Consider the following 21,080-nt stretch of genomic DNA (forward strand, 5'->3'; position numbering starts at 1 on the left):
CCTCTGAGCTGATAGGTTAGGGGCACTTTCCAGGAGAATGGGCAACAGCCACGGCGCATTGCGGGTACATGCTTTTCTCCCATGTCTGGAATACACTGATAAGGCAAAAAAAAAAAAAGGTTGGCAAAGGATCAGGGTTTCTCACTCTTAGTCAGTGTCCTCTCAAGCTCCAAGGCTCTCTTACTAATCACATTGTTTTCTTGCGCTTTTCCTATTTTTCTCTGCTTTACATTGGACCTTTTCACTCCTTTCGCGTTCCTGACCTATCGTCTCATTCTCTCAGCAACTCATTACTGTCTTCAGTCCTCAAAGTCTCTCTACTTCTCCAGCTTCCTGAAAATGGGCTGATTTTAACCCTCAGTTTCCATTGTTGAGAAACCTCTCTAGCACTCATATATATTCTTTCTCTTTCTTTGGGCTTCTTTTTACCCCAGCTGTCAGGCTGTCAGCCCACAAAAATTGAGAAGTAAGGACATGTGATGGATTGGGAGCACTTGGGAGAGGGGGATACTGCGCACACAGGGATGGAAGGTACAAACCTAGGCTGGAAATTTCAGAGTAAAGCATATTCAAGGTGCTGAAATTTGACACTTTGAGATGCAGCTACATACTTTTTCTTACTTTATTATTTACATTCATACAAATCTTGCATAATGATTACAAAAGCGCATTATATTTTTTTCCCCCAATATCTGCTCCATATTGTACAGCATTTTAACATGGATCTCAAACTTTCCCAGAGAGTAAATGTCAACTTTGTTATCAAACTGACCCGACATTATCATGATTGTCATGAATTATTCTTTATATTGAATGCTGGATCTTCTGGTTACAACCCAGACAATCCAGTCAAGAGCAAGACCAGAAGCATGCTGTTCAATTTTTATTTGTTATTATTTGGAGTTCTACTGTAAAAACCTGAGGGTTCTGAAAAGGCAAGTACACAGTACTGCTCACCAGTTAAAGGCAAAAGCTTTTGACATATGAGAGTAGATCTTAAAAAAAGAAAGCCACACTGAAAGCGATGCAGCACTGTCTCAAGAGGATTCCTATAATGAAAGATCAAACTTAAGTCAGTTTTGGATTAGAGTTGAGTCACTGAACTTGATGTCCGCACCTTACACTCTACAACTCAAGTTTTTTCAAACACAAATTGTTACTTCATCGATTTATATATGGAGGTCCCTGATGAGATAGGCATGGGTTATTCAATATTCAGATTACATCCAGCTTGTTATCAGTGTGGGGAAAATAGTGAATTTGCCCTTCAGTATACTACTGTTTCATACAGAGTCACCGTGTGTCCAAAAAAAATAAAACATAAAAATCAGATTTTTCTCCACCCCTAATACGGTATATATGGACGTAGCTTCCGTGATGTCATCCAGTGGTTTGAAGTCCCATTTCGAAACCTAGAGATGAGCGTTACCACCATCGCCATCTTGGTTGCAAAAAAAAAATAGCAAAGAACAGATGTGATGAGGACGGCAGGGTCTGACTGTGAAACCACACGCTCATTGGCTAATGACTTGTAATAGACAATGTGTAAACCAATGAGCCCATGGTTTCATACCACAGATAATCCTCCATTTTGAAGCATAGTACGACCAAGATTTACAAGATAGACTGAATTTTTTGTTCAGTGTGTCCAAAAATGAATGACAGAGCCCATAAACTCAGCAGGAAAGTGTTACCAGAGATCAAGAAAGAAAGCTGTTCTCCCATAGACTTCTATAGGACTGAAAGACCTTTTTGCAACCACAGCTATCGCCATCTGGTGGTCTTCAGATAGAATGCAGGTTTAAGGTACTTCCGTATTGACTTAATTTTTTTGACCTGGAAGCTGCATTCATGTTGCGTACTGTTTGTGGTTTAAACAAAAGGGGATGTAAAAAGTTGAAAACTTGACCAAATGACCGTAAAAGTCTTTGGTATTAAAGTTTTCTTCATTTTGATAACAGATGAGCTACAGTAGAATTACATCCATGGATGCATAACAGTAGGTGGATACTGGACTCAAAAACTGTAGTAACACAAGTGGCCACTGACAAGCAACAAGGTTGAATGGCAGACTTTTCTTTATACATCCATGGTCAGCTCATACTGAAATCCCATCACATGTTCCTGGCTATTCTGGTGTGCCATAATACCTGGTGTGTCATCATGGTAAAGTCTAAGTGTAATTAAGCCAGTGACTGACTCCATCAAATGCTCTGCTGCACCAATACCATTTGACTGCCACTTTAATTGCTTTTCTTCCCCCTATTCCCATTTCACCCATCTACCCTGTTCTATCAATCTATTCAATTCATGAGGGAACAATGTCTCCATACAAACATGCAAATATGGGATATGCTGAGTGTGTGTGCTCCCATGCATGTTTGGGCATGTAGATGCATGCACACAATTTTCAATTGACATCCGAAATTACACACATAGACATTAATGTATGCACATCTCTCAGCGGATGTGTACTTTGCATCCTCATGCGTACTTATGAGCTGGTGTCTGACCATAAAATGAGTCATGTGTGTGTCTCTCGCTGCACCTGTGGTGAAAAGCTGTGGAGTGTGAGGTTTCCCCAAATAGCTACTCTCATTTACAGCCTCTCTGAGGTCTAGGCTTTCTTTGTCTGCCACTCTTGGCAGCTGCTACTGTTAAACACCTGACCCTCTTTAACAGTGTAGCAGCTCGTGACCCAAAAAAAAAAGATTCAAAAGCAGGAATCACAACAGGAAACACAGTCCAAAAGCCCAGGTTTAATATGCAAAGCAAGGTTTGTACATGGGTGAGAAGGAGGGTTGAGCAATATGTTAACATTTTTCAATTGTAAGTTCAGTCCAGTCAGTGAGTTGCTGATTTTCATTTGTGTGTATGCATTGCAGTGCACAGAGGCAGACCACTAAAAAAAATTATAATTAATTTTTATCAAAATAAAACCTTCCAAATAATTGCCTTTGCTGGACCGAACGATCACCAATGGCTGATATATTCATCAAATTACCTAACTTAATTACTTATTGAGAAATACCGACAGGTAATCAGCAAAAAAGACACAAAAATGTCAGTTCAGTATCCAGCATATGGCTGGTATACATACTGAGGAAGTTATTAACGACTTAAACTCAAGAGTGATAGAGAAAAGGGTGGAAACAAAACAAAAGGGCAGAAGATGAAATAACTGAAGGGTATGAAAAATAGAGATTACATAATAACACAAGTGACTAAATAGCTCGTGGGGGTTGTCACAAAGAGAAGTATATTCACATAATACATACACACAGATTTCAGGACAAGATAGCTGGTTCTGCAGGACTTGCAAATTTCACTACATCAGGAAAAGGGTCAATATCATGGCTCAAACTCAAATATGGGGCAACATGAGCACCCGGGTAAAAGCATACATGAAGTCCCAAAAGGGATGGCAAGAAGCAGACGAACAATGTGCACTGCTGCTGCTCTACATGCTTCAGTACGTGCTGCGTGTGGCAGAACTGAATATGGCCTCTCCTGATCGACAAGTGAAAACAAGGACATCTTTTTCTGCTTCAACCCATCTCCGCTCAGCCATGCAATGTGTGCATATCCTCCTGTCCCTTTAACCTACACCTTAAGTAGGAGTTCTGAAATTTGTGTGTAAGAATTGTTGACATTAAAATATAGTGTTTGAATCCACAACAAAAAAGAACAAGTAGTAAACCTGACGTTTATAGGCAGTCTGTATCATGTACAAATTCATTGTATGGATCTGGATAAGTAAAGGATGTCTATCATGTCCAGAAGCAGCAGCTCGCTGTTTTGAGTGAGATGGTCAGTGTTATCCTCCTCTGTCTTTTTTTGTTTTTTGATTTTTTTCTTCGGGGGGGCTTCCTGTATGTTTCTGAGTGTTTTTCTTTTCCCTGTGTGCACTATGCTTCCCTGTCTATCCCGTTCTGTTTATCTGTGCACCACAAGTCTCTCTTTTTATTTACTTTTTTATTTTCATACGCCACAACTTGTGTGTCTCCAGTATTTTTTGATTCCTGCTCCACCCTCCAAGGTGCCACATGCATGTTAGATGTTAGATTCAACTCATTGTCATTGTGCGCACAAGGCACACAACAAAATGATCGTTCCAGATCACTCATCCAGAGACGAGCATCTGCGGTCATGCAGCCAGAGACCGGCACTACCGTTAGGCAATGTGGTTTAAGTGTCTTGCCCAAGGACTCGAACCTGTAACCTTCCAGCTGCAAGGCGAGTGCCTACCCACTGCACCACTGCCACTTATGCATCTTGTTTCCCAGTCAGTTCACTGTCTATGTTTTGTCCCATGTATACTGCAAAGTAGGTTTGACATAGCCAGGCATTGTTTGCATTAGCTGACTTAAAAAAAAAAAAAAAACTAAAACCTCATGACGATGGTTATCACCATTGTTCATCCAAGCTTTCTTCATCAGGTTGTGCGAGCACTTCAATAAAAGTGGGTGTCTGATGTGTCATTTTGCTATTATTTTGCAAAAAAAAATGACCAATAAAAAGAGCCGCCTACTTCATTTAGGAGGCCCAGGCTGGAGTTATGAAGAATAGGCAAAAATTATTAAAGCAAAAAGTGCTGCAAAAAGGCGAGAGATGAATGCTTCCTTAAAACCTCAATCATATAAATCCTAGAGTTAAAATATTTATTTTACTACTCAATGCACCTTCAATATTGGTGTGTATTTCTACCAGTATTACTGGCATTTAAAGCTCTTAAACCTTAACTTTAATAGGCTTCATTTAAACTAAAGCAGTGAATTTAGACTTGGCATTGTCCCAAAATAACCAATTTTTATCTCATCCCGTGGCTGTAATTCCAACATTGTGAAATTAACTTGGTAGGAAATTAAGATCAAGCATAAAAAAAACAGATTTATGCAACTCAAACACATGTAAATTCTTGAATCAGTGCATTCACTTTGGCATGCAGCTTTTAGAGCAGAGACTACGAGCCAGGCCTTCGTGTCAAACATCAGTGTCTGACCTCAAAAATGTGCTTCTGTAAGAATAGTCAAAAATTCCCAAAAACACACTCCTAAACCTTGTGGAAAGCCTTCCCAAAAGAGTTTAAGCCGTTATAGCTGCAAAGGGTGGGCCAACATCATATTAAACCCTATGGTTTAAGAATGGAATGTCACTCAACTTCACTGGCAATAAAATGTATCTGCCATAACAAAAATGAAAAATAAGAGGATTCCTTTTGTGTAATTTCATGGTTTAGTGGCTTTGTGGAGACTGTAGGGTCCTGAGCTGTCATCTTACTGCTTATTGTCATTTCAATAACTGGCACTGGACTGTATGAATGGGCCAAGTACTGGCTAAAGTTCACAAAATGTCTGATTCCATAACAAATCTGTGTTCAGGTCCAGTGACCAGACAAAATCAGAATGAAAAAAATGAGAAACTAAACAGACAATCCCCATTCATGCTCTTCACTGATTATCTCCTGCTCGATATTTCTTCATGGCACTGTGCCGCAGTACCTCTCACCCGTGTGGATGGAGTGGCAGAGATAAAGCTTCATTACATAAGGTTGCTGGCAGGACTGGGGCTCGTGTGATCAGTGGCCACAGCACCTGCCAACAATCCCACAGAACACCGGGCACACATTCACCGTTACACAGACTTCCTGCATTCTATTTTCTGTGCCTCTTTCCATCTGCTCATTCATTCCTTTATCCTGGCATGGCTTTTCCCTTTATTTTCTATTTATTATTGTGTTATCTCTTATTTCTGCCTATTTCCTTCACCCCCCCCCCCACCCCACCCCACACTCTTGTTCTCTCTGTTTCTTTGGGAAAGTGATGCATCCTACTTTCCTTCTGCCTTTTGGGATCATGCTGAAAGGCAGGCAGAGCAAGCAGTCTTAAGTCTCTAGTTGTCCTCATAGAATATATAATCCTCTTGATGTTCTGCCTCTGTTGTTGCACACTCAAAAGGGAGGCACAATGTTCGAACATCCATACTGTATGTATGCACTACACAAAGTATTTAAGAACAAAAGGATGCAGCAAAAAACTAGAACTGTACAGCTGTAGAGAGCAACGTAGAGGTGTATAAAATGATCTTTAGGCTTCACAGAACTGCATGCAGAAATGGCAACCCCATGCTTTGTATTGCATCTGTGCATTTTGTCTCCACATGGGAACCAGCTTTCAAAACAACTGCACACCAAAAAGCTTCTGTTGAAGCTGTGAAACCTTCCCACTCCTCCAATTTTATCCTGTATCTCTCCACTAATCTGCTACTTATCTGGTCAACCAGAGTGACCCTCATTTCTCCTTGCATAAAAAATGATGTCTCACTGTAGTAGAGGAAGAAATTTAATTTTTATAGATACAGATTAATATACCGTAGCTGAGCTGTCGGCTGCAGGAATTGGAAAAAAGATGAAAAGAAGTGGAGGGAAATCCTGCAGAAACTACTGCAGAATTTTCCAAAGAATTCTCCTCGGGGGCTTACAACAATGTTACTTCAGTGCCGTGTGAACACAGAAAAAAGAAATAAAAACTGAATACATGACTTAATAGCAAATTTGGGAAAAGACATAAAATCATACTCTGAAATGCAAAATTGCAGAGCATGTAAAAGACAGTGTGCAGGGGTAATTTTAGACTTCTTTTTTTGGCAGCCAAAGTGGAGCGGCCACTTTTTTGGATGTAAATGGGCAGTTATCCCTGCAGGGTAGAGCTGTGACAACAGCTGAAGATGAAAGTGTGACTGATCCTTAAAAGTTAGGATATTGAGGATGGAGTGGTTTGACTAGGCTTATGTGACAACAGATGTGTCACATATATTTGACAAGGGGTGAAAGGAGAGAAATGACAGAGAGAGGAAAAAAGGGAGGAGTAAAGTTTAGGGAGGGGGGTGTGTGTGAGAGAGGACTGAGAAATGGATGGGAGGACAAAAATAGCCCTGTGTGGCCATGCCGTTCACTTTCATTTTCCATGTTCCAGTATCCAATTTACAGCCATACACAAAGACACACACACACACACAGGCAAATATTCACTCATTTTCACACATCTCCCTCTAATGTCTCTTACACACACAACTTCACCCCAAATTACTGTCCCCCTCTCTCTGTCACAAAAACACACATATACACACCAATCCCATTTGCAGTTGTGATAAAGCTGGTCTTTCCCCACCTTCTTTTTTTTTTTTTTACACCTCCACATTGGCCCCCTTTTGTCTCAGTCTCATTCCCACCTCCATTCTCTATATTTTCAACAGATGGTTAAGTTGTACCCAGGCATCCACTTGGGAAAAGGACATAGTAGAACATGCACATTCATAGACGTAGACTGCAGCTGGTAGAACTCCCTAGGGTGCTGTCCTCTAGCAGTGCCATGAGATTTAGAGCTGCTCATTCCATTTAAAGGGGACAAAAGCTAGAGAGATGGACAGTAAGAGGTTGGGGGAGAAATGGTGAGTAAATGAGACAGCACCATAGGGTTAAAGGCTGAGATGAAGGGAAGGAACGTTGGAGCAGAAAACAGAAAAAGGAGAGGACAGTTTGTGCATGTGTGGCATTCATTCCTTCGAGGCTCAAAGTGACATGCAGGAATCGAGTCTATTTTTCAACCAGATTTAAAAATTGAAGCTTAGTGTTACAGCTGATCTTCAAACCCTTCGTGTTCACAGGCACGTGTGTGCATACAGCATGCGTCTTTGTATTCTTGCACATGAGTGCATATGGGTCTCATTTTAGCTGAGGAAATAAAGCCCTCATGCTTCCACTGTCATCTTATCAATTTCCTCCATCTTCTAGACAGGGAATGCACTTCTATAAAAAGTTCTCTTAAAACTCTAAGCCAGAAAGCAGGCTAATCACATATGAGCTATAAAACAAAATAACCTCTCTGGTTTGCTTGTTTTGGTTAAGCGAATGGGTGTACTGGTGTGTACAAAATGTTTGGCACCATGTGTATTTCTGTTTTGGGGTCCCTGTGTTCATGTGATGATCCGTGAATGGAAACACAGGGAATCATTCTGGAGGTGGCATTCAGTTTCCCTAGCATGACTTAATATGCCACCACTCGCAGCTAATGACCTGAGTAAGATTGGCAACACAAAAATAATCCATTGAGCAACATACAGGCTGGAGAAAAAGTGCTGATGGGGGATGGATACAGGGAGCGACGCAGCTGCTGACAAAAACCTAAAAACAGAGAGGAAGTGGGAGAGGAAATACTGTGCAGACAGTGGGAAGTCGGGCAGAAAAATGGTTATCACAAAGAGAGAAAAATTCTTACAGAGAGAGGAATACTCAAAACCTTGCTAAAATTCCCCCCTGAGCATGGAATCATATAAAAGTACAACTTTGGATGGTTAAAACATTACTAAATTCAGAAGGAGGTCTAGACAGGCATATGAAACATGACCAATGACCTGTCCCACTTCCAGTCACTATGCAGTGCAGCAGGGTGCTGGACAGCTGGGCAACAGAACAGCATCAGAGTATGAATAAATCTGAGCACCTGAATCTAAATTTTAAAATACAGAAATCTTGAAGCGTGGCCAGTCTGTTAAGAATTTCAGTGCAATTAGATTAATGTAGATGAGAACAGTTAAATATTTTGAGTCATGAAAGAAAATCATTATCTTTATATGGCAAGAGTAACTTAGATCTGCGTTTAACATATTATAAGCTGCTGGCATAACATACATTTGTTATGGTACCCAAAGTGAGCTAAATGTCTGCCCTCTGGTTTTTAATTTATGCACATACACTATATTGCCAAAAGTATTCACTCATCCATCCAAATCATTGAATTCAGCAGTTCCTTGGCCACAGGTGTATAAAACCAAGTGCCTAGGCATGCAGACTGCTTCTACAAGCATTTGTGAAAGAATCTGTTGCTCTTAGGAGCTCATTGAATTCCAGCGTGGTACCGTGATAGGATGCCACCTGTGCAACAAGTCCAGTTGTGACAGTGTGCAGTTAATTGTTAGTGGTATTATAACAAAGTCTAAGTGATTGGGAATGACAGCAACTCACCCACAAAGTGGTAGGCCATGTAAAATGGCAGAGTGGGGTCAGTGAATGCTGAGGAGCATAGTGTGCAGAGGTTGCCAACTTCTGGCAGAGTCGATCACTACAGACCTCCAAATTTCACGTGGCCTTCAGATTAGCTCTAGAACAGAGCGTATAGAGCTTCGTGGAATGGGTTTCTATGAGTGCATCCAAGCCTCACTGTACATTACCAAGCACGATGCAAAGCATCAGAAGCAGTGGTGTAAAGCACATCGCCACTGGGCTGTAGAGCAGTGGAGACATGTTCACTGGAGTGACGAATCACACTTCTCTGTCTGGCAATCTGATGGACAAGTGTGAGTTTGGCAGTTGCCAGGAGAATAGTACTTGTCTGACTGCATTGTGCCATGTGTAAAATTTGGTGGAGGGGGGAACTATGGTGTGGGGTTGTTTTTCAGGAGTTGGGCTCGGCCCCTTTGTTCCAATAAAAGGAAATCTTGATGCTTCAGCATACCAAGACATTTAGGACAATTTCCTGACCTCAACGTTATAGAACACTTTTAGGATAAATTAGAGTGGAGACTACAAGCCAGGCTTTCTTGTCAAACATCAGTGTCTCATCTCATGAATGTGCTTCTGGAAGAATGATCAAAAATTCCGATAAACACACTAAACCTTGTGGAAAGCCTTCCCAGAAGAGTTGAAGCTACAGTATTATGGCTGCAAAGGGTGGGCCAACATCATATTAAACCCTATGGATTAAGAATGGGATGTCACTCAAGTTCATATGTGTGTGAAGACAGATGACCAAATACTTTTGGCAATATAGTGTACATGAGAAGCCATTGATTTGTAAATGCTGAGTATTCAATCATTTGTCTAAATTCAGCAGCTGCCTCCATGCAGGAAACTGTGGATGCTTCATTGATGCATCTGCTTGTCAGTCTATTTGAGATGTTATTATTCCCAGGGCGTCAAATGCTCCTGCTTTCTCAAAGCCACTGACATCTTTAACAAACACAATGCATCCTTTGGTATTGAAGGTTGGAGCAATATTGGAAAAAAAGAGCAAGCATTTTTAAGAGAAAATGACTGATTAAAGAGTGGTGGAGTAAATTTCAAGACTGTTACATGAGAGGCCACAGTTGTTAGTTTAATTTTGTTTTCATTCACTGTTTAGTTGGGAAAATACAATGGTTTTGGTTAAAATATTCCTGCACATTTTAAAATTTTGCCCCAGGATACCTAGTGCAATAAAATGTGATGTCAAGGGAACCTTGTGACACAGCTGATCTTTAAAAATAAAGCGAAATAATGAAAAAAGGGCAGCCAAGTAAGATGACAAGATGCTTTTTTTGGTGAGTAGAGCTGAAGAGACAGAGTCTGAGAGGATACTTACTAGAGTGGCAGATGGAGAAGTAGGGAAGAAACAATGAGCACTGGACAGACAGAAAGAAACAGATGAAGAGCGCGATGATGTTCAGCACAAAGGCAGGACAGTCAGAGAGCACTCAGTTCTTGGTGATGAAAGCGTTTTGTTAAAATTTGCTTCCTATCAAAATAATTACATTATCTTTTAACACTTTTCACAAATAAAAATGTTTTATTACCTACATTGCATTCGCCTGTCGCACTGCAGCTCCAGCTCACCAACAACAATTGAGAACAGACAATAATGGCCACACTGTATCACAGTGTAAAGAATTGTTTTAGTATTTTGTTAAAGCTCAAGAAAAAGCTTCACAATGATCGATATTCACCCCAAAGATTCACCATATGTGCAGGAAACTCTAAAACAAAGGAATAAAAACTAACAAGAAAACCACTTTCTGTTTTTATTTGATGTCTTAAAATGATAAAGGCCAAAGTACTGTAACTGTTTATGCATGAGATCTCACTGCATGCAGCTGAGAAAAATATCAAATCAGCAATATGCACAGTGTGAAAACAATAACATTCAATCCTCTCAGTCTGTTGCCTTTGCATGATAAATGGCACCTCAATTTCAGCAACCAGGCAGTTTGGCTGTGGAAAATAATAATTCTCTATCAAGTTTTTGAACTGAATGAATGAACAGCGCACACTAATATTCCCCAGTAAACCAGAGGCTTGCATAGCCTGTATAATAGGTTCTAATCTTACGAACATGACTCAGCCTTTCATCTAAACACAAAGATACACGCCACAATTACCAAGGCCGTATCAATTATTCATAGACTACCACATGCTCAGACATGCACAGACAGCAATGCTTTCGCGTCCGTTCCCATGAGTTTGTCGGAGGTTTAAACAGGTGACACCATCAGTCCAGACTTTAATAAGGCCATGTGTGTAACTCACACACATTAAAACTGACACTGAAAGTCCCAATCTGCATTATTCTATTTATATTTTAAACACACTAAGGAGAGACCAAGATTAGTACGCAACATCTGCTCTACACAATGAAATTTAAATCTAACTAAGAATGCAGTTATATTGTATATAAAGGTGTAATATTTCTCCAAACTCCAAACATTTAATTGAAAATGTGAGCATTTATCTTTGGGGTTTGGCTCAGGGACTAAGCAACAAAATAGCTCATAATTGATTTAAAAAAACGGTTATGATTGAATTTATGCAAATATCAGGGTTGTAGTGAATAACAGTTATAACACTTATTGCACTGAATAAAAAAATGAAATAAAATGTGGCCATGATTTGGACTGTGTGCCTGCAGTGTTTCATGTGTGACACGCTGAGCTGTCCATGGTGCTGATTTTAAAACTTGGACTAATCTGACTGAATGTCACTGCACTGTGAAAGTGGTGCTGATTGTATGGCTTCAATTCAACCTGAGCAACACTTGATTGATTACACACACTTGAGTAACAATATGGGTGAAGCTCTGAGATGATTATACAGGTTCTAATTTTAGTTTCATTTTTCCATCTTGCCCTGACACTTCAGCATGCCATTTCATGATCCTAACACCCTTAGCAAATGCAAATGTACTGAGTATTTATTGATTCACTGCTGACCTATTGATACACTCACTATTGACTGCAAATCACCCCCCAAACATTCATGCATACAGACATATCCAATAATCCAAATAAAAACAAGCACGCCTTGTTAAAGTGATTTATCGCAATTTTTCTGCATACTGGCAGCTGACACCATTGAGGGGGGCAACCAAGTGAAAATCACAGTCAGTAATGCGACAACACAAGACTTAATGTAATTGGAAACAGTCATTTTACTGTATTGTTAAAGCAAACAATAAAGTACCACCATCTTACCAATTTGTTTTTGACTTTGGCAGCAAAGAGATGGACATACAACAGGCAACAATCAAGTTTTTTTCTTTAACTTATCATTATAATGTAAACGCAGATTCCTTAAAGCAGTGGCTATAAAACACAAACACTACTGGTGTTTAGATCTGTCTGCCAGGATAAACATGAGGAGGATATCCCTTCTGTTTACCCTAGTATTGGAAGCCTGACTTCTGTACCAGGTAGAAAAAGAGTAAACAAGAGTAAACAGTGGAAACTCTACAAGGCAAGAGATCAAGAGTCTCACTGTAGGAGGAGGCAAAGAAGGCAAAGAGATAAAAACCGAAAGTAAAACAAGAGAATCTGATGAACCCTGATCGAAAGTGGACCACCCCTCCCCCTGAGGTGCAAGGGAAAGGGTGTGTCTACTGCCACTCGAGAGAGATACCCTCTAAAATCAGAAGCAAGACCAACATTGAGCCAATTAATTGCTAAGAGAGACAAAAAAAATGCTACTTAGTAAGCTTTGGAGGAGTCAGTAGTTATTCTTTTTAATTTCTTTGTCTCATTTGCAAAGAGCTAGACTTACTTTTTGCATTTTCCCCTGTTCCATGTCTTTATGTGAATCATAGCTGTTGTGCTGCTGACTCTAATTTCATACTTATTGGGCAGATATGGTTGTGGTACAGTATATAGTAGATCTTTTGCTCTAACTCCTGGTAAGGGGTAGCAAAAAAGCAGCTTTTTCTAAATAAATAATTTACTAGAAAGAATAAATACAAATTCTTTCCAACAGAAATGCTGCTGCATTCGTAATTTTGCAAATTCAATTCCCCTTCTGCTGGTTTCTCTCTCCATATTTACATACTGTGGAATGATTGCAGCATAAAATAAACCTGCAGCTGCATAAGGTGTGCATGAAACTTAACTGCTATGAAACAGATACACAAACCAACCTAGCGATGTATACAAAGAAATTACAGCATACAAATTTTCTGAGTACAGTGACATACTTTCTAACCCCGCATGCAAAGTTCATGAAGCATATCATGACCTATTGGCTCCCCCACCCGCCCACCACCATTGGCATAAATGCCCTCATGTATGCTTGCAGGCCAAAGGTCAATGTTTCAAGTCCATAGCTCTACTGCTAATGTCAAAGTGTGAGCTGTGAATAGCAAGAGATTTATGTGTGTGTGTGTGTGTGTGTGTGTGTGTGTGTGTGTGTGTGTGTGTGTGTGTGTGTGTGTGTGTGTGTGTGTGTGTGTGTGTGTGTGTGTGTGTGTGTGTGTGTGTTGTTCACTAGCACGTGGGGGGTTTCAACAGTAAAAGCTGGAGGTGGTTTGCCAAATTATACATTTATTCTGAAACTGCAGGTCCTTTTAGCATCAAATCTCATACATTATTCAGCAGCTGACTGGTAGGTAGACTTGTGTACTATCTGTTGTATTTATTCAGGACAAATGCATTTATCTAAAAAAAAAAAAAAAAAAAAAGCATGACAACACATTGTTTCCTTGAGCTGGTTTCTTGTTTAAAGATCCAAATATTTTAGAAAGCTTAAAAATACAAATATACCAACAGCTTGTTTAACTTCCTATGATGCTGTGTGGAAGCATGCCAAATGGGAAATATAGCCTTTGTGCGCCTGAATAAAAGGAATGAGGTGTTAATTGGCAGCTTATGTTCTCGTTTTGGCTCATTAAGACGATAATGTTTTAATTGAAATCATACAACTGCTGCATTTGACTGACTAATTGAGACATAAACAAGCGCAAGCCTTGAGACATCCTTCAACTCTGAGGCCTGTTTACACCAGAAGAACAAAAGTGAGAAAAAAGGGGAAAGGACCCTCCCTTAGGCATGTGTGACAACATGCTGTTTCCTCCAGTTTTATTCAACACTCAAGCAGCATTTGTTCAACACACTGGGAACTGTCAGTATGTGTGGAAGTATGAGGAAAAAAATAGGTGAATTTGGGAAAAAATCTGGCCTTCAATGCTCTGAAAAATGGAAGTATACACCACACAGGGAGCCTTGAAATACTTGCGTTTTTATATTTAGTTTAGTCAACTAATTTGACTACACTTATAACTTTTGTTGATTTGTGATGAAGTTTTTATCTATGGGGAAAAAAAAAAGGTTTTATGTTTATCTGCACAGACTGAGACAAAGATAAAGAGTAAATTATAATTTGTCTTTCTTTTAAATCCATGTTATGCACACTTTATCAGTTTACATAAACCTGGTAACAATGAAATGCACACAAAGATCCTGATGTATACTGCACGTATTACGGTTGTCATTAACTATGAAAATTTTAATCAGATAATCAGAGCTTGGTAACTGGAAGAATCCCTGCTGTCCCAATCTGTATGATTTATCAGGATATGTAAATGAGGCAGAACGTGTGTTATACTGAGGGAGTCTGATGCAAACACTCAGATCAGTCAGTAAAAATTCAGTTTAAACACTTCAGAGGCTCTAACGTCTCACAGTTAAGAGAGGAATTTGATTTTTAAAATATCCCCCCGACACACACACACACACACACACACACACACACACACACACACACACACACACACACACACACACACACACACACACACACACACACACACACCTCTTTAATACAGACATCTATACTAAAAGGGTGCATGTGTGAGTGAGAGGGTGCTTTATATATAGATTATTTAAAAGGGATAACGATTAGTTAGTTCCACAATAATCTTTGTGCTTAGAGTTATTGTATCTCCCTTAATGTATTTACTGTAGATACAAAAATTGGTGGTGCCACCTATGGGTGACAGAATGTACTCTTTCCTTGGCTAAATATATACTCTATGCTGTAGGTGTCAAATGCACATTAAGAACAGGTTGTTTTGATTCTAAATACTATTTTTACTGTTTAAAAGACAAACTCCCTAACATAGTCACTCTCTCACAGCCAAACTAGATGCACTGCAACACTGTACCTTTTTATGTAATAGATTTATTTTTAGCAATAGAGGGATATATTTATTTTTTTAGCAGCACATTCCACCCTCCATTTATTTTGCATAAGATGGGAGTGTTATCTATGCTTTATGATTATGGGAAGCAATGGAATAAAAAAGGAAGAGGGAGAAAAAAAAGAAGAGATGATGAAAGTAAGCGGGAAAAAAAGACACTACAGAAAATTTAGGCGAGGGTGAGATCACCACTGAAAAAATGACAACCTCAGAAATTGAGCACTATTTAATGTATGCTGCAGTTTCTTTACATCTTACACACTGTCTGATAACCTACGAGGGTGAGGAAATCTGACACAAATTTATCTTAACGCTAAGAGGGAAAAGCTTTTTATATATTGTCAAAACAAACAATCAAAATGTGGCTGATAAGAAAGGCTGTTATGATAAAAAGCAAAAGAATAAATGTGTGAAACAAACTGAGTATTAAAGCCGCACAGAACACACAACAAGATTTCCCAGTTCCAATTCTGTCTAATATTATTTTCCTTTTTCACACTTTATCCTACCAAGTCCACACAAAATCCCAGGCTTACACTTCCAGTGTTGCAAAAACGTGACTGCTTCAAGAGGGAAACAAAAAGCTCTGACAGAGACAAACATATTATTAAATCTGTATTGCAAACCATATCCGGCATAAAGCGCTTCCATATCAGTCCACATAAAAGAGGAACTTTCATAGGGCAACATGTTTTGTTTTGACTCCGTTTCCACATCAGACCATAAAAGAAACACAAGCTAGAGGTGTGTCAGCAGGTTAGGTTTGTTGTATGTGTTTGCAGAAATTACATGACATTGCATCACTGGATAGCTTCGAGGAGACACGTATGGTGATAGTTCTTATGTGATGTAGACTTGTTTTGGGAGTCGTGTTTGTAAAATTAAACTTAAACACCTCAAGAAAACATTAGTTTTGATTGTTTTAAAAACTTCTGGTTTTATACAGTCACACAGTGAAAGAGCACAACTGCATGTGATGCGAGGCAAGCTTCATATTAAAAGATCCAAAGGGCCCTCACAGAGCAAATCCTTCACTGTGGTCAATCCCCCTCTGAACAAACCACATAGTTCACGCAGTTCCATCATACACTCACATACCAGCACTAGTACCTGTTTGCTGTAATGTCAATATGTGCATGTATTTAAAGAGCATGTGCTAAAATGCAAGTACACACCTATGATTAAACACCAACATGCCCACACATCTGTCTATTACATCTTGGAGACAGTCTATAAAAATTGTTGTCACACACACATGCATTTAAGTATGCGTTTAGCAGCAGGGGGCAGGTCAGTTAGAGAGGCCTGGAAGGAAAGTGCTTGTCAAGCAGAAATTTCCAGCAATAATGACAGGTTATGAGGTTAATTTCAGACTGAAAGTGTGATGTCTCCCTAGGAGGATTCACATAAACTGTTTCAGAAGTTGACAGAACCATAATCCTCTGTAGCATAGCTTCATCCATGGTGCAAGTACAGGTTAGGCAAAAGGATCAGCTGTGTCTGTCGATGCCTGTAAATGTAACCTCAAAAATGCATATAAAAAGCAGCGCTATTTATCGGAGTCATCCTGAAGCAAAGATCCATCCAATGTGAAAGATATTTTTAAAAATATTTAAGAAGTAATTCTTGAGTGAACATAAACACTTTGGCAATGATGCTGTCAAAATTGGAGCTTCTTTGTATTAAAGATAGCCATTGTCGCCATGACATCAACTATCGGTTCATGAATTACAGATATCAAGCCTTGAGTTTGGCATTTTGGCTGTCATCATCTTTAGTTTGAAATTAGATCTTACGGCTGAATATGATGGGGAACCCGAGGACTCCAAGGTTTATCGTCTATTTGTGGGTGGCAGTGGCGCAGTGGGTAGGTGCTCACCACTGGAGGGTCGCTGGTTTGAGTCCCTGTCTGAGCGCATGCTGTCATTGTTACCCTCGGCAAGACACTTAACCCACATTGCCTAAATGTGAGTGTGGTTGCTGTTTGGTGGTGGTCGGAGGGGCTGTAGGTGCGAATTGGCAGCCACGCTTCTGTCAGACTGCCCCAGGGCAGCTGTGGCTACATCACCACAAAGCTTATCACCACCAAGTATGATTGAGGTGTGAATGAATGGTGCTTGAAATTGTAAAGAGTCTTTGGGTACCTTGAAAAGCACTACATAAGACTAAGGCATTATTATTATTTTACGCTAAATGGGACAAGAATTTGCAAAATGAGCATCGTGCTGTATTCAAAAAGATTTGAAACTCACAGTTGAGACCATAAACTTATCTGGAAAATGTTAACTGAGGTCACAAATCAAGTAAGAAGTAGAATCATTTCCTCAGAGATTTCTATACAATCAGACTTCTTCTTGTAGCCAGAATAGTGCCCCTGCTGGTCATTAGAAAGAATGCAGGTTTAAAAGACTTTTGCATAGGCCTCTCTTTTTAGACCTGGTGGCTACTTGAATCTTTTACATACAGTCTATATTTGTAAAGATGAAAATATGTCTTGATTAATTGCTGGAAAGCAGATGGAATCACTTATTCATTACCCAAAATTCAAAACGTCTCATTTACTATCCTCTATTACAGTCAGATGAAGCCTAAAGGGAAAAAAGTATAATTTTTTTCTAATCCAGAGGTGAAACTCTTGAGATTAAAAATCTCTTTTGCAAGTGTTAACCACTGAACTGTAGCACATTCTTCTACCGAACTAATTTGTATAAATTCACTGAAACCTTTGTGCGTGTTTGGAGCATTTTTTTTTTCTTAAGTCTCATGTTTCACTCTTGAAATAAAATTGCCTAAAAAAACTCTCATGTAAAGTTCCACAACACATGTTAACACACACACACGACACACAAACAGTCCTAATGCACATTCAATCAAGGGCTGGTACTCATTGAACTAGGCTATACAAATGCAAATTCCTATGTGAGCCCAGACACTGGCTGTGTGGTTCAACATCACAGCAATTCTGTTCTGTGAGACACTTTGATAAAGCTAGATCAAAGGACATCGAAGAAGAGGCATTCAAGACCTCTAACAATAGATCTTCTTACAGAGTGCCTGTAACTGGCTTATGAAAGCACATAAATGCATAAAAATAGGGTTTACAAATGTCTGTAAGCAACCTTTATAAAGACTGTACTGAAGATTTGCAGAGGCTATAAATCACACATACACAAATGCAACCACACACATGCTCAGATGCACATGAATTTACACTTATTCACAAATAAAGCAAAGAAACCTGGCTAATTCTAACTTCTTTACATTAAGGTGCATGGCAGAATTCATTTTAGCAACTGTATTCTGTTGTCACTTCTTTCCGTCTGCCACCTCCAATTTTACATTCCCGCTCACCCATTCCTACAAATCCTCTCTTAACTCCTCAGTTTGTCATCTGCCTTTTCTTTTCCTTTCTCACATCCCCTTTTCTCACTCACTTTATGTCGACATTTCATGCTTCCACCATCACCCTCTGTGTAACCCTCTTGCTATTTTAAGACTGGATCCCTCTCTGATGTCTTTCCTTTCTCTCTTTTTTTAAATGTTTTTTTATAATAATTAAATATTATTATTTTCTTTTCATCACACTTCTTCCATTTCTCTATCGCACTCTCTATGTGTGCCTCTGTAGCATCATGCTCTCGCTTCCCCCCCATCTCCATTTTTATCCTCCACTCTTTGCGCATCCACTTTGCACATCCATCTACTTCCAAAACCTTTAAGCTTCCCTGTGAGAGTGTTACGCTGGCAGCTTTGCCACACTTCTCATTTTTAACAACATTATCCCCTCTATTACTTCTTAATGACTGCATTGCAATCCACTGATTTATGCACCAAAGAAAGCACAGCAGCTTCTCCAGCATTCATTTTGAATCCTCACACCTTGTTCTACTTATGTTCTTTTGGAAAGCATCAGGATAGCAGGAGGGCTACTTGACATATTTAACAAAATCTCCCTAGGCATCTATTTTTCAAATTTTATTTCCAGTCTCCTCTCTCTCTTGTGTTCTTTTACCTTTAGCAGGCGTACAGATGGCAGGAAGGCTGCATGGCACAGTTTTCTGATGGTCCAGTTCAGTGGCCGTGGTGCATCCAGCTGGTTCATGGTGTCCACTCTTCACGGTTCAGCCACTGGTGCCCGGCAGTTTCTCCCGGCACCAGGATCAATGTTGCCCCACTAGGGGGACAAAAATGGGAGAGGGTCTCCAACTCCAACTGCCGAAAAGCACGCAAGTCCCAGGGCATGACCCTTGACAACCATCAGCCACTAACCCCAACCACCGTAACCACCACCACCACCACCACCACCACCTTGAAGCCTTTACTTCCACAAGCACATGAAGCTCTCACCTGAGCAGCTTTCTGCCCCTTTTCTCCCCCCTTCCTGCCCTCTCCTCCTCTCCAGCTCACACAGATCCAAAAAATCCAAGGTAAGTCAAACCTGGAGCACCATGAGCATCTAATTCCTCTTCCACCAGTAGCTGAAGTGCACTCAGCTCTGGCGCGAAAAAAATCAGACTGTAGAGTATTTTCCCAAACAACGGAGCAGAGCGCGGCAATGCACAACAGGGGTAAGAGCGCATAGGGTGAGAAAGATGCAGGTAGAGAAAGAGGAAAAAGAGAACGAGAATGTGGAGAGATGGAGATGTGGGCAGAGGAGAGACGAGGAATGCAGTGCAGCACAGCACTGAGGAAAGAGGAGAGGAAAAGAGAGTCGCAGAGCGCATAAACGGAGCAGCCTGACAGGCAGTGACTTAGATTTGAGGCTGCATGCACACTACTGTCTCCAAGATGAAAACAGAGAGAATGGAAGAGAGAGAGTGTCAGAGAGAAGGAGGGAGACGGAGAGAGGGAGAGAGACAAAGAGAAAAACCAAAGAAGATCCAATAAAACTGATGAACAAGATGAAATTGAAACTATGGAGATAGGAGGGGGTGCCATGCAAGAGAAAAAGACTGGTCCTGTGCATGGGAAAAAAAGGGAGAAAGGATGGAGAGACACAGGGAGAAGGCAAGATGGAGAAAATGGGAAGAGAGGGAACTGTATGGTGGTCAAAGGGGAAAAGGATGAAGCGAAGTCAAAGCTGTGCCTTGTAGAGTGAATTCAGACGGAGCTTGAAGATGGAAGCACACTAAACAACTTGGCACTGTGGATGCGGAGAGGAGTACGACCTACTTATGAATTTGCATGTCATGTGTTATATTTATGCACAAAAATCCCTAAAGTGGTTTTAAAACAATGCTAAAGAGAGGCCCGTTGATGTGACTGTCTTATTGCATGAACTCATTTTAAATGCCTCGCAGCATCCCTACACCCACCACACCTCCCTCTGGGTTTGATGCATTTCATTTTGTTTTGATGTATTAGCATGAATCTTGTGCTGCAGCTATACTATACTATACTATATTCCATACTAATTGTAAGGGCAGTTTATTTAATTTATTCATTTTCAGAAAGTATGTTTTTTTTTAATGATATTACAAAAATGTAACCTTACAAACAAAATCTTCAAAAGGATCATTAAATAATTCATTACCAGGTATTGATCCCTAGCATTAGTGCACCAGAGACTTCTCAACTGATGCGTCCAATATGTATGAACAAGTTTGAAACTTACTATGTGATATCTGGATTTTACACATTCTGTTACCACAAATGCACAACAGTGAATCATGCCCTTTGCACCAAAAGGCCCAACTGTAAGAGCTTAATGTTTTTTAATTCAGCATCTTAGGAATAAATGTCTGCAGATATTTTACACGACGTGTATGATATTTCCTATTACTACAACAACCTTATCAGCTTTGATTAAAG

General features: G+C 40.0%; 1 protein-coding gene across 1 annotated transcript in view; it reads right to left on the reverse strand.

The window, feature by feature from the left end:
- Positions 1 to 19,371, reverse strand: part of trpm3 (transient receptor potential cation channel, subfamily M, member 3) — a 130,043-nt gene extending 110,672 nt beyond the window's left edge. Inside the window, exon 1 of the mRNA XM_030737189.1 lies at positions 19,282 to 19,371. Within this exon, the coding sequence (XP_030593049.1) occupies positions 19,282 to 19,371 (90 nt within the window). The remainder of the gene's footprint in view (positions 1 to 19,281) is intronic.
- Between the last annotated feature and the right edge of the window lie 1,709 nt (positions 19,372 to 21,080).

The sequence above is a fragment of the Archocentrus centrarchus genome, chromosome 9 (genome assembly GCF_007364275.1).
Source record: "Archocentrus centrarchus isolate MPI-CPG fArcCen1 chromosome 9, fArcCen1, whole genome shotgun sequence".
Taxonomy (NCBI): domain Eukaryota; kingdom Metazoa; phylum Chordata; class Actinopteri; order Cichliformes; family Cichlidae; genus Archocentrus; species Archocentrus centrarchus.